Here is a 15,040-nt window from a genome sequence, read left to right as displayed (position 1 = left end):
GATAGGCCCAAATACATTTGTAGCGTGTGTCGACATTCCAATAATGCCACTTTAGCGAGATGTTTCAAAATGTAAATTATCTTTATATTAGACTGTACTTAAAGTCAATATATTAAGACAAAAATGAAAGTGTATGCCGTTGAATTTCAATATTTACATGCGGGTATTTGGAGCTCTCTAAAGTGCTGCCATCTTTTCGGCGGTCCCATGTGAGTTTTGAAATCAGTGGAATGCCCGGTGGAAGCACAGTATGATAGCTAAGGAGATAAATAAAATTCTGCCATTTGACTGCAAATAATGAGGAGGAAAAGAGAACACACAGAAGAAGGCTGTTGTATAAAACACCTGTCTCCGGATTACATTTACATTTTACATTTTAGTCATTTAGCAGACACTCTTATCCATAGCGACTTACAGTTAGTAGTTCGTTTTTTTATACCATGGCATCCATGACAGAGAGTGAGAAGCGTTCATCCATGTATACGGGTAAGAGTTTAGCTAGCTACATTTTCAGATATTATACATTTCTAATTTTGTCAGAATGTCATTTCCATTGCAAGTTAAAGCGTACTGTTAGCTAGCTAGCTAACGTTAGCTGGCTGGCTCACTAGCTAACATTATGTGTATGATCTGTGTAGTAATATTATTCGTATCTCAGAGCCATTTGCATTGCTAGTTATAGCCTAATGTTAGCTAGCTAGCTAACATTGAACCGAGCTAGTTGGTTAGCTTTAGCTACCAGCAGATGCAGGGTAGTAATGTTATTAGCTGGATTTATGGTTCATTGTTTAGCTAGCTAGCTAGCTAGCTACATGTCTAAACAAAAGACTCCACTATGCAAGTAACCATTTCACTGTAACGTTTACACCTTCTGTATCCTGTGCATGTGACAAATAAACATTGATTTTATTTGATATAGTGTGTATTTACCAGAGACGGTAATGTGAAGAACAACATGACCTACACCAAAGTCAAATTAGGATATAACGTTAGGCCAATGAGACAGTGTCCAAGTTCTCAAATTCACTGGTAGAATGTCCTGCTTTTATTTCGTCACACTCACAAACGTAAGCTATTTTCAGTAATTAGCTCGCCATTAACTTGTAAATAATGATCTTGTTGTGTGTTTATTTTCCTGTAATAACGAATACAAATTAGCTAAAGTTAAGACGTTGTCAGCTGTATGCTATGGTCATTATTTGAACTGGCTAGCCAGCTATCTTAACATTAGCTAGCTAACAAGCTAGAAACGACTAAACATTGTTTAGAAAGTTGCTTTTAGTTGCCTGGTTTGCTAGATTGACATATACTAAATACATTTGGGTTAAATAAACGGATGGATTTATTGGTGTTAAAATATACCAGTTATGCTATTTTGGACCACCAGGCTGCTGATGTCATGTAGCCTGTCGTTTATACTTTTTCAAGTTTGATGTCGGACGACAATAGAATGTTCATGATGTCACTGCGACAACTGTCTACAGAAATGTTGATAGACATAGTATAAACCAGCCTTTAGTCTTGAAGTCTTTGGTTGTTTAGTACCGTCCTCACTCTGTATAGCACATGGCCTCATGTGAATCCTTAAAGAGATGGGTGGGGCTAAGGCTTAAGAGAGTGTGAATGATGCTGCATGGGTGTAGACAAAGAAGAGCTCTCCAGTTGGTGTAGCAAAACATTCAAGGCCATTTTCTCAAAAGTGGGGTTACAAGTTTATCAACTTTCAAAGTAGAATGACTTTCCCATTGTTCCTCAACTGTAGTATATGATATACCATTTTCTAGCTCGGAGTCTCTACTTTTATCCAATGTAAAAATCACAAGACCGAATCGAGCTGGTCGGTCACAAATAGTTAGAGATTTTGGAAATTAAGCCCTTTATCTACTTCCCCAGAGTCGGATGTTCCTGTAGACTTCCAGTCATTGTGTTAATGCTAGTTAGCATTGGCTTGTGAAACTACCTCTAACTTCCTTCATATTCGACGCAGAGACATAAATTCTGATGCAGATAGCGATATTCATAAAATAAGGAATAGTCTTCTGGACAGCAGCTCTACAGCACAACTCAATTACAGGCGCTCCAACATGTGAAGCTAGCCAGACAGCATAATAACCACAGCAAACATGTTTAGCTTTAATTGTGACTCCGAGCCAACCCCTTTTACCTCGCAAGGAAATGAAAAAACAACACCGTACAGAATTCCTCACATGGACGCTATTATTTAGTCTGAGGGCTTAATAATATGTATGGCTGTTAATGGTCTGTCGGTGGTTGTGCATCCGTTGGTTGGTCCGCTGCTCTGTTTTGGGTAGAAGGACTAGTAGGACAGGTCCCTGTGGAGAAGCCCCGGGACTGAGGCATCCCGCATGGAGCCACTGTATTGAGCTCGTCTTCTCCAGCGCGGTGCAGCGCAGCGGCAGACTCAAAGGTGGCTGATAGCAGGAGAGGGGCATCATGGGAAATCCCTTAGCAGCCAGTTCCTCAGTGACAGAGTGACGAGCTCCGCCCACGCACATCTGAATTTCTAAGCAGTTTCTCTTTCAGTTATTCCTGGAGTAAACAACCATGGAGATTAACTCAGCCCTCTCCTTCTCCTTCTGCCCTCCCTCTCCTTTCTCTCCTAGTCCTAAATATTTCAAAAACTAAAAGCATTGTATTTGGAACAAATCATTCACTAAACCCTAAACCTCAACTAAATCTTGTAATAAATAATGTGGCAATTGAGCAAGTTGAGGTGGCTAAACTGCTTGGAGTAACCCTGGATTGTAAACTGTTATGGTCAAAACATGTTGATACAACAGTAGCTAAGATTGGGTGAAGTCTGTCCATAATAAAGCGCTGCTCTGCCTTTTTAACAACACTATCAACAAGGCAGGTCCTACAGGCCCTAGTTTTGTCTCAAGGTTCGCACCTGGACTACTGTTCAGTTGTGTGGTCAGGTGCCACAAAGAGGACGGCTGGCCCTTATATGTACACGGAGAGATAACATTAATAATATGCATGTACATCTCTCATGGCTCAAAGTGGAGGAGAGATTGACTTCATCACTACTTGTTTGTAAGAGGTGTTGACATGCTGAATGCACCGAGGTGTCTGTTTAAACTACTAGCACACTGCTCGGACACCCATGCATTCCCCACAAGACATGCCATCAAAGGTCTCTTCACAATCCCCAAGTCAAGAACAGACTATGGGAGGAGCACAGTACTACATAGAGCCATGGCTACATGGAACTCTATTCCACATCAGGTAACTGATGCAAGCAGTAGAATCAGATTTTAAAAAACAATAAAAATACACCTTATGGAACAGCGGGGACTGTGAAGAGACACACACACAGGCACAGACACACATACACATCACATGATAAGACACGCACTCTACACACACGTACACAGGGATTTTGTATTGTAGATATGTGATAGTAGAGTAGTGGCCTGAGCGCACACACTTAATGTGTTGAGAAAAGGGTTATGTCATGTACAGTGGGGAAAAAAAGTATTTAGTCAGCCACCAATTGTGCAAGTTCTCCCACTTAAAAAGATGAGAGAGGCCTGTAATTTTCATCATAGGTACACGTCAACTATGACAGACAAATTGAGAAAAAAATATCCAGAAAATCACATTGTAGGATTTTTTATGAATTTATTTGCAAATTATGGTGGAAAATAAGTATTTGGTCACCTACAAACAAGCAAGATTTCTGGCTCTCACAGACCTGTAACTTCTTCTTTAAGAGGCACCTCTGTCCTCCACTCGTTACCTGTATTAATGGCACCTGTTTGAACTTGTTATCAGTATAAAAGACACCTGTCCACAACCTCAAACAGTCACACTCCAAACTCCACTATGGCCAAGACCAAAGAGCTGTCAAAGGACACCAGAAACAAAATTGTAGACCTGCACCAGGCTGGGAAGACTGAATCTGCAATAGGTAAGCAGCTTGGTTTGAAGAAATCAACTGTGGGAGCAATTATTAGGAAATGGAAGACATACAAGACCACTGATAATCTCCCTCGATCTGGGGCTCCACGCAAGATCTCACCCCGTGGGGTCAAAATGATCACAAGAACGGTGAGCAAAAAATCCCATAACCACACGGGGGGACCTAGTGAATGACCTGCAGAGAGCTGGGACCACATTAACAAAGCCTACCATCAGTAACACACTACGCCGCCAGGGACTCAAATCCTGCAGTGCCAGACGTGTCCCCCTGCTTAAGCCAGCATGTCCAGGCCCGTCTGAAGTTTGCTAGAGTGCATGCGGATGATCCAGAAGAGGATTGGGAGAATGTCATATGGTCAGATGAAACCAAAATATAACTTTTCTGGTAAAAACTCAACTCGTCGTGTTTGGAGGACAAAGAATGCTGAGTTGCATCCAAAGAACACCATCCCTACTGTGAAGCATGGGGGTGGAAACATCATGCTTTGGGGCTGTTTTTCTGCAAAGGGACCAGGACGACTGATCCGTGTAAAGGAAAGAATGAATGGGGCCAGGTATTGTGAGATTTTGAGTGAAAACCTCCTTCCATCAGCAAGGGCATTGAAGATGAAACGTGGCTGGGTCTTTCAGCATGACAATGATCCCAAACACACCGCCCTGGCAACGAAGGAGTGGCTTCGTAAGATCCGTGTTGCCCAGCGACAGCCCCAAAACATCACTGCTCTAGAGGAGATCTGCATGGAGGAATGGGCCAAAATACCAGCAACAGTGTGTGAAAACCTTGTGAAGACTTACAGAAAACGTTTGACCTGTGTCATTGCCAACAAAGGGTATATAACAAAGTATTGAGAAACTTTTGTTATTGACCAAATACTTATTTTCCACCATAATTTGCAAATAAATTCATTAAAAATCCTACAATGTGATTTTCTGGATTTTTTTTCCTCATTTTGTCTGTCATAGTTGACGTGTACCTATGATGAAAATTACAGGCCTCTCTCATCTTTTTAAGTGGGAGAACTTGCACAATTGGTGGCTGACTAAATACTTTTTTCCCCCACTGTAATATTTTAAATGGTATATACTGTAACTGCCTTAATCTTGCTGGACCCCAGGAAGAGTAGCTGCTGCCTTGGGGATCTGGGCTGATGTAGCTAAACAATTGTTACCAAATGGATGAGATGCTGAGAGTTGGAATGAAGGAGTGTAATTAATACTGTAGGGTTTTGACAAAGGAGTTGGGGGATAATAGCATGTGTGTCTGTGTATGTGAGTGAAGGGGAGCGCTACAAAGGGAAATGTACAAATCACGGAGTGAAACATTTTAGAGAAGAGAGAACAAACCCATCAGCCTTTTTTTGAAAATATTGCAAATATAAAGAGATGGGATAAAAGAGGTCCCCGCCCTCCTGAGAGTCAACTACAGTATGAGAATGGCAAAATTATCCAGTAAAAGAATAAGCTTAGACATTATGGATCAATATAATCCCTCTTGAGGTGGGGTTTACTGGCATCCTTCTCCACAGCAATGGCTGAAACATAAGCTGACTTTTGTGGCCTCAGAGGGGAAAAGGTGACTTGTCAGATACTGACCCTACAGTTACTGAGCTCCTCCGCCACGAAGATAATGGTCCCTAACTTCTTCCCAGGAATCCCACTGTGAAAGAGAAAAAGAGAAGGAGAGGCAAAAGAGAGAGGGAGAGAATGACAGAGAGAGATATTTTAATACTAATGACAATATGATACATAGTCATATAGTCACAGCCCCGCTCTTCCTCTGAATATTGAGGCAGCATTCATTAACCATGCAACACTTACTGCATAGCACATCAACACAGCCGTCTTTCCTTTCTTGTTCTGCTTTAATGCAGTTGCCATCACATCAAGGTTAAAGCTTTTGTTTTTACTTAATTTAAACTTACTTTCACTTTGTCGATTCAATTTATTCCAATAAAGGCACGATTCAATGAACTGAGAGGATAGCGAGCGAGAGCGAGGGCAGAGAAAGCCAGAGGAGACAAGGCGAGAGAGGGTAAGCGTGAGGCTGTGTGACAGTTAGGGGCTTGCGAGGTCAACCCTGCAAGCTGGTCAATTACTGTGCAGTGGGAAAATCTGGGTAACTCTGGGCCAGCGACAGCTCGCTCCACTCCCCTCCTCCAGTCATTAGTAGAGTGAACTCCTGGGGAGAATCTCAATTGCATTGCCTTGATTCCTCGCGTCATCTCTCCTTGCTTCTTTCTCAAAACCCTTTCGATGATAAGGTTAGAAGGGAGGGACCTCTGATCTTCTCATCCCATGGGGTTTGAGAAGGATGTGAGGAATCAAGTAAATGCAATTGAGATTCTCCCCTAGTGCAGCTCATCCTCTCACCACATCCAGCACATCACTCTCTCTGACATGGCCGACCTCCTAGCACATCACCTTATCACCTACACTGAGCAGAGGCCTTGTCTCACAGTAGTACAAGATGGTGATGGGTTACCTATCCAGCTATCCACCTCATTCTTCCACCTTGACACACATTCTCCTATTGGTATTTTCTGCATAACAGAGCTGTCCAATCAAACCATGTCCAATCTCATAGAGTGCTCACTGAGTTACAGAGGTGGCACAGTGCAAGACTATAACAGTGTGCAATTCTGACTGAGATTGGGCATCCCTCATTATATCTAGGGTTGCAAAGCTATCGGTAATTTACCTAAATTATCGTAATTTTGGTAATTAATAGACAATCTATGTTAACTTTGGTCATTTTATACTTGAATAACTTTTACAAAATGTATTCATATATGGTATACATTCTTTATATCCGTATCCATATTGTCCATGAGTTTCTAGTGGACAGACCATAAGGTTCAAGAGAAAATTACCTAATTAATAAAAAACACATCTAATCAACAATGGCATTATTTTTCATTAACTCTACAACTCTTCCAACTATTGACTTTTTTCACAACTGCTACCAGTTTGATGCCAAAACATTGACAGCAAATACAAATTGACATAGTTAAATAAATAAAAGTGTGTATAAAAATAGTTACAAGATATTTGATGATGAAACCCTCATATTAAACACCGATTGTATTCACTTAGTTGATGGTTTATATTTAGGATAATGTTTTATGGCTTTGATATTCAATGTTTTATTAAAAAATAATCTTACTTAATTATTTCATCTTTGTACATGTGATAAGGCCACACAGAGGGCCAGAGATAATTACAGACACCTATGATAATCTGAAGTACCCAAAAAGGCCACTAGATGTCATTTTATAAACTTCCATATCAACCTTGAAAGTTACCTAAATTCTGTTAGTTTACTGGTAAACTTCGAAAGATTCCAGTAAAATACACTCCCTTTGAAACCCTAGTTATATCACACATGGTGAGTAATCGCAGTAAATTGGGGAGGAAATTGAAAATTAAGTGGAAAACAGAGTTTTCGTCTTCACCATCCTGAGATTATATACAAGGATGTTCTGGACATGGAGAGAAAATGACAAATTACTGTAAATTTCCTTGGTAACAGAAGTCACAGTTTCAGCAGCAAACAGGACACGTCGTCTAATTATGTCATAGAAACAGCCATCGAGGCCCTTTAGCAGACAACTGAGCACCAGGGCAGAAATCCTGTTAGCTAGAGGCCCACCATGTCTCAATGTGATTAGACCTGGGAGAGAAGGATACCCTTCAGAAACCTATCTCCTCCCTGTCACTTCCTCCCCTGTCTCTAGGCAAATGGGATAGCAAGAGTAGCGACAGGTTAGCAACCTATTCTTAAGCTGAAGATTCCAGAGATTTCTACACTTGTCACGATCGTCGAAAGGAGTAGACCAATGCGCAGCGTGGAATGAGAACATACTTTATTATATTCACCACACGAACAAAAACAACAAAACGATACGTGAAGTCCTTGGTAACAAACACTAACCATACACGGAACAAGATCCCACAATACACTGTGCCAAACAGGCTCCGAGGGCATTCCAAACAGGCTCCGAGTGCCAAACAGCCTCCGAGGGCATTCCTCCTCGGAGGCGGTTCCGGCTCCGGGCATGACCACCACCCTCTAATAACCCCCCTGTAGTGCCCCTGGTCTGGTCTGGCCCTGCTGGCTGGAGCTGGACAGGACATCGGTGGAGCGGATTGCTTAGGCTCCGGTGTGGAGCAGCTGACCGGTACCTGACCAGGCACCGGTGAACCGGGCACGGGCTGTGCCGGACTGACGACACGCACCCCAGGCTTGATGCGGGAAGCAGGAATGGGCCGGACCGGGCTGACGACGCGCACCCCTGGCTTGGTGCGGGGAGCAGGAACGGGCCGGACCGGGCTGACGATGCGCACCACAGGCTTGGTGCGGGGAGCAGGAATGGGCCAGACCGGGCTGACGACGCGCACCCCTGGCTTGGTGCGGGGAGCAGGAACGGGCTGGACAGGGCTGACGATGCGCACCACAGGCTTGGTGCGGGGAGCAGGAATGGGCCGGACCGGGCTGACGACGCGCACCCCTGGCTTGGTGCGGGGAGCAGGAGCGGCCGGGCCGGGCTGGCGACGCGCACCATTGGCTTGGTGCGGGGAACAGGCCGGGCCGGGCTGGCGACGCGCACCATAGGCTTGGTGCGGGGAGCAGGAACAGGCCGGGCCGGGCTGGCGACGCGCACCATTGGCTTGGTGCGGGGAGCAGGAACAGGCCGGGCCGGGCTGGCAACGCGCACTATTGGCTTGGTGCGAGGGGCAGGAACAGGCCGGACCGGGCTGACGACGCGCACCATAGGCTTGGTGCGAGGGACAGGAACAGGCCGGACCGCACTAGGAACACACACCACTGGCCTTATACGGGGATCAGGAATGGGCCGGACCGGACTGGCAACACACTTCAATACCTCCCGTAACCCGGTGGCCTTCTCTCCTCGTCCACAAACTCGCCCTTTATCTGCCTCCAGCAGCCCCGTCGCCCATGCCATGTGCCCCCCCCTAAACATTTATTGTGGGTGCCTCTCGCCTGTCCGACGACGACACTGTTGGCGCCGTACCTCCTCTCTCGCCAAGGCTTTAACCTTTGCCCATGGTCCTTTGCCCTCGAACATGTCCTCCCAGGACCACCATTGGCCCACCTGGGCCATCGCCAACTTCTCCATCTCCTTACCCGGCGTTAGCTCCGAAACACGCTGCTTGGTCCAGTATTGGTGGGATCTTCTGTCACGATCGTCGAAAGGAGTAGACCAATGCGCAGCGTGGAATGCGAACATACTTTATTATATTCACCACACAAACAAAAACAACAAAACGATACGTGACGTCCTTGGTAACAAACACTAACCATACACGGAACAAGATCCCACAATACACTGTGCCAAACAGGCTGCCTAAGTATGGTTCCCAATCAGAGACAACAGAAGAAGAACTTGACTGGTCTGCACAGAGCCCTAACCTCAACCCCATCGAACACCTTTGGGATGAATTGGAACGCCGACTGTGAGCCAGGCCTAATCGCCCAACATCAGTGCCCTACCTCACTAATGCTCTTGTGGCTGAATGGAATCAAGTCCCCGCAGCAATGTTCCAACATCTAGTGGAAAGCTTTCCCAGAAGAGTGGAGGCTGTTATAGCAGCAAAGGGCGGACCAACTCCATATTAATGCCCATGATTTTGGAATAAGATGTTCGATGAGCAGGTGTCCTCATACTTTTGGTTCATGTAGTGTATTTCAGAGCTGCATTGTGGTTGATCTCCATATCAGAACCTCATTATGAAAATGTAACAGCCGTAACATCAAAGGGCTAATCTACATAGATATGCAATTATGCATATACTGTATGTACACCTACATCATGTATGCAAATTAGAGTTTCCCAACTTGGTGTATGGGGCAGTGTAAAGTGTGTAAATCATAATACACAGTAAAACCTTAATCACAGTTTTGTGTGTGTGTGTGTGTGTGTGTGTGTGTGTGTGTGTGTGTAAGTGGGTGTGTGTGAGTGTGTGTGTGTACGTGAACTCGCAGCAGGTGTGAAATTGTGGAAGCATGAGGTACGCTCTCCACACCAAATCTTACAGATAAAAATACGACCATCATGCAATGTCTTGTAGAGCACCTATCTTATCTTCTAAAAGGGGAAAATGAAATGTATTTGCCCAATCATACTTTTACACTATGGAGCTTACAGTCCTCTTCAGTTACCATAGAAACCAACAGGTAAGTGGTAGAGAAGTGCTTCTTCCTCCACAGCATGATATTCCGTTCTCAAAACAGTGACCTACAAAAAGAGGAGGCGGAGGCCATCGCCAGGCATTTTGTATAGGCTCTCCTCCTCCTCTCACTCTCAGGGGAGTGTGTGGTATAAAGGCAACGCTGGGAGGATGTTTATTTTTATTTTTTTGCAACTAGATTTTTGCTTCTATCAATGTAATTGTCTGCATCATTTCCAATCCAGCCTTATATATATATTTTATAAATATATATATTATTTTAAATATATATATATATTTTAAATATATTTTCCTTTATTATTTTCCCCTAACCCTACCACCCTTCCCCTAATTGGAGTAAACTAATGGACAACAACACTTAGGCTTGTACTTCCAGCTTATACATACAATATACATTTTACGGACACAGTATCTTATACAGTGGGGAAAAAAAGTATTTAGTCAGCCACCAATTGTGCAAGTTCTTCCACTTAAAAAGATGAGAGAGGCCTGTAATTTTCATCATAGGTACACGTCAACTATGACAGACAAAATGAGGAAAAAAAATCCAGAAAATCACATTGTAGGATATTTAATCAATGTATTTGCAAATTATGGTGGAAAATAAGTATTTGGTCAATAACAAAAGTTTCTCAATACTTTGTTATATACCCTTTGTTGGCAATGACACAGGTCAAACGTTTTCTGTAAGTCTTCACAAGGTTTTCACACACTGTTGCTGGTATTTTGGCCCATTCCTACATGCAGATCTCCTCTAGAGCAGTGATGTTTTGGGGCTGTCGCTGGGCAACACGGACTTTCAACTCCCTCCAAAGATTTTCTATGGGGTTGAGATCTGGAGACTGGCTAGGCCACTCCAGGACCTTGAAATGCTTCTTACGAAGCCACTCCTTCGTTGCCCGGGCGGTGTGTTTGGGATCATTGTCATGCTGAAAGACCCAGCCACGTTTCACCTTCAATGCCCTTGCTGATGGAAGGAGGTTTTCACTCAAAATCTCACGATACATGGCCCCATTCATTCTTTCCTTTACACAGATCAGTCGTCCTGGTCCCTTTGCAGAAAAACAGCCCCAAAGCATGATGTTTCCACCCCCCATGCTTCACAGTAGGTATGGTGTTCTTTGGATGCAACTCAGCATTCTTTGTCCTCCAAACAGTTGAGTTTTTACCAAAAAGTTATATTTTGGTTTCATCTGACCATATGACATTCTCCCAATCCTCTTCTGGATCATCCAAATGCACTCTAGCAAACTTCAGACGGGCCTGGACATGTACTGGTTTAAGCAGGGGGACACGTCTGGCACTGCAGGATTTGAGTCTCTGGCGGCGTAGTGTGTTACTGATGGTAGGCTTTGTTACTTTGGTCCCAGCTCTCTGCAGGTCATTCACTAGGTCCCCCCGTGTGGTTCTGGGATTTTTGCTCACCGTTCTTGTGATCATTTTGACCCCACGGGGTGAGATCTTGCGTGGAGCCCCAGATCGAGGGAGATTATCAGGGGTCTTGTATGTCTTCCATTTCCTAATAATTGCTCCCACAGTTGATTTCTTCAAACCAAGCTGCTTACCTATTGCAGATTCAGTCTTCCCAGCCTGGTGCAGGTCTACAATTTTGTTTCTGGTGTCCTTTGACAGCTCTTTGGTCTTGGCCATAGTGGAATTTGGAGTGTGACTGTTTGAGGTTGTGGACAGGTGTCTTTTATACTGATAACAAGTTCAAACAGGTGCCATTAATACAGGTAACGAGTGGAGGACAGAGGAGCCTCTTAAAGAAGAAGTTACAGGTCTGTGAGAGCCAGAAATCTGGCTTGTTTGTAGGTGACCAAATACTTATTTTCCACCATAATTTGCAAATAAATTCATTAAAAATCCTACAATGTGATTTTCTGGGAAAAAAATTCTCTATTTGTCTGTCATAGTTGACGTGTACCTATGAAGAAAATTACAGGCCTCTCTCATCTTTTTAAGTGGGAGAACTTGCACAATTGGTGGCTGACTAAATACTTTTTTTCCCCACTGTACATTAGTTATCTTTTGTTTGTTTTTAGTCCCATCCTCCCCTTAACCCCTCCCTTCTATCTCTGAAGACCATATATTTTTCAACTGTGCTGTGATGTTTCACAAAAGTTCTGAACCTATATACATTTTACAGACACAGTATATCTTACATTCGTTTTTTTTGTCCCACCCTTCAGCTCCCGTCAACCCCTCCCATCTACAGTTGAAGTCGGAAGTTTACATACACCTTAGCCAAATACATTTAAACTCAGGTTTTCATAATTCCTGACATTTAATCCTAGTAAAAATTCCCTGTCTTAGGTCAGTTAGGATCACCACTTTATTTAAAGAATGTGAAATGTCAGAGTAATAGTAGAGAGAATTATTTATTTCAGCTTTTATTTCTTTCATCACATTCCCAGTGGGTCAGAAGTTTACATACACTCAATTAGTATTTGGTAGCATTGCCTTTAAATTGTTTAACTTGGGTCAAATGTTTCAGGTAGCCTTCCACAAGCTTCCCACAATAAGTTGGGTGAATTTTGGCCTATTCCTCCTGACAGAACTGGTGTAACTGAGTCAAATTTGTAGGCCTCCTTGCTCGCACACGCCTTTTCTGTTCTGACCACACATTTTCTATAGGATTGAGGTCAGGGCTTTGTGATGGCCACTCCAATACCTTGACTTTGTTGTCCTTAAGTCATTTTGCCACAACTTTGGAAGTAAGCTTGGGGTCATTGTCCATTTGGAAGACACATTTGCGACCAAGCTTTAACTTCCTGACTGATGTCTTGAGATATTGCTTCAATATATCCACATCATTTTCCTTCCTCATGATGCCATCTATTTTGTGAAGTGCACCAGTCCTTCCTGCAGCAAAGCACCCCCACAGCATGATGCTGCCACCCCCGTGCCTCACGGTTGGGATTGTGTTCTTCGGCTTGCAAGCTACCCCCTTTTTCTCCAAACATAACTATGGTCATTATGGCCAAACAGTTCTATTTTAGTTTCATCAAACCAGAGGACATTTCTCCAAAAAGTACAATCTTTGTCCCCATGTGCAGTTGCAAACCGTAGTCTGGCTTTATTATGGCGGTTTTGGAGCAGTGGCTTCTTCCTTGCTGAGCGGCCTTTCAGGTTATGTCGATATAGGACTCGTTTTACTGTGGATATAGATACTTTTGTACCTGTTTCCTCCAGCATCTTCACAAGGTCCTTTGCTGCTGTTCTGGGATTGATTTGCACTTTTCGCGCCATTGTACGTTAATCTCTAGGAGACAGAACGCGTCTCCTTCCTGAGCGGTATGATGGCATGGTGTTTATACTTGCATACTATTGTTTGTACAGATGAACGTGGTACCTTCAGGCGTTTGGAAATAGCTCCCAAGGATGAACCAGACTTGTGGAGGTCTACAATTTATTTTCTGAGGTCTTGGCTGATTTCTGTTGATTGTCTCATGATGTCAAGCAAAGAGGCACTGAGTTTGAAGGTAGGCCTTGAAATACATCCACAGGTACACCTCCAATTGACTAAAATTATGTAAATTAGCCTATCAGAAGCTTCTAAAGCTATGACATCATTTTCTGGAATTTTCCAAGCTGTTTAAAGGCACAGTCAACTTAGTGTATGTAAACTTCTGACCCACTGGAATTGTGATACAGTGAATTATAAGTGAAATAATCTGTCTGTAAACAATTGTTGGAAAAATTACTTGTGTCACGCACAAAGTAGATGTCCTAACCAACTTGCCAAAACTATAGTTTGTTAACAAGAAATTTGTGGAGTGGTTGAAAAACGAGTTTTAATGACTCCAACCTAAGTGTATGTAAACTTCCGACTTCAACTGTATCTCTGAAGACCATCCCGTTTTGATTTGTATTTGCCATATATTTTTTAACTGTGCTGTGATGTTTCACAAAAGTTATGAACCTTTCTATTCTCATAGTTTCTACAGATTGTAAATTATATATAATTTTCTTTGCTAAGAGTATTTTTATATTATTGATCGATTGACTATGACTTTTCAGACCACCCAGCAGTGCTATTTGCAGAGTTAATTCCAGGTAAATGTTGCAGGGAGGATGTGTGTTTGGGGTTGTTTTGACATTCATGTGAAACACACTAAACACATAGAGGAGTTGTCTCCAGGCTTTGTCATTACAGATGCCCTCTGGGATGCAGGCTCTGTCTGCTGTTGGTTATTCTGTATCTGTCCCTCTCTCTCTCTCTCTCTCTCTGTCACAGCTTGCTACATGTCTCCCAGGAATGTGGCCTTCTAAATGCCAGAGAGTCGAGTAGGGAGAATGGCAGATTTTGGAACAAAACCCACATATTTTTCCTTCGCTGCTCTCGGCATCTTTGTAGCTTCATCCATTGTTGGTCTAAAATGGTGGTCTTTTGAGTGACCAACCATACAGGCTGAATTATGATTGTTTTTATTGTTGAAAGCAAGGGTTTTCTTCAGGGTGAAGCATTTCTAAAGGATTCTCAAAATGACATGTCATTGGCAAATCATTTCTGTTTGAACAAGACTTTTAGTTTGTGATGGAGGATGCAATTTGCATGCTTTACTTTTCAGAATGTGTCAGTATGTGAGCAGGACCATTGGTGAGTGTGCCTGCGTGCATGCATGTGTGCACAGCCACAGGGTCGCTTTACTCTGGTAACGCCAAGCTGGCAGAGCACATTTTTATCTTGCCAATAGAGAAAGTGCGTGCATCTCTCTCTCTCTCTCTCTCTCTCTCTCTCTCTCTCTCTCTCTCTCTCTCTCTCTCTCTCTCTCTCTCTCTCTCTCTCTCTCTCTCTCTCTCTCTCTCTCTCTCTCGTCAGGTCTAACAAGGCTTGAACTGGGAGATACACAGTGATGGCTTCATGGGGACGATAAGCTTG

The 15,040-nt window shown here is 43.4% G+C and overlaps 1 protein-coding gene across 1 annotated transcript in view; it reads right to left on the bottom strand.

Annotated features, from left to right (window-relative positions):
- Positions 1–15,040, bottom strand: part of LOC121545915 (copine-9) — a 65,067-nt gene that overhangs the window by 22,904 nt on the left and 27,123 nt on the right. The window contains exon 5 of the mRNA XM_041856833.2: positions 5,539–5,602. Within this exon, the coding sequence (XP_041712767.2) occupies positions 5,539–5,602 (64 nt within the window). The remainder of the gene's footprint in view (positions 1–5,538; positions 5,603–15,040) is intronic.

This window comes from Coregonus clupeaformis, chromosome 30 (genome assembly GCF_020615455.1).
Source record: "Coregonus clupeaformis isolate EN_2021a chromosome 30, ASM2061545v1, whole genome shotgun sequence".
Taxonomy (NCBI): Eukaryota; Metazoa; Chordata; class Actinopteri; order Salmoniformes; family Salmonidae; genus Coregonus; species Coregonus clupeaformis.
This window is presented reverse-complemented; position numbering and strand designations above follow the sequence as displayed.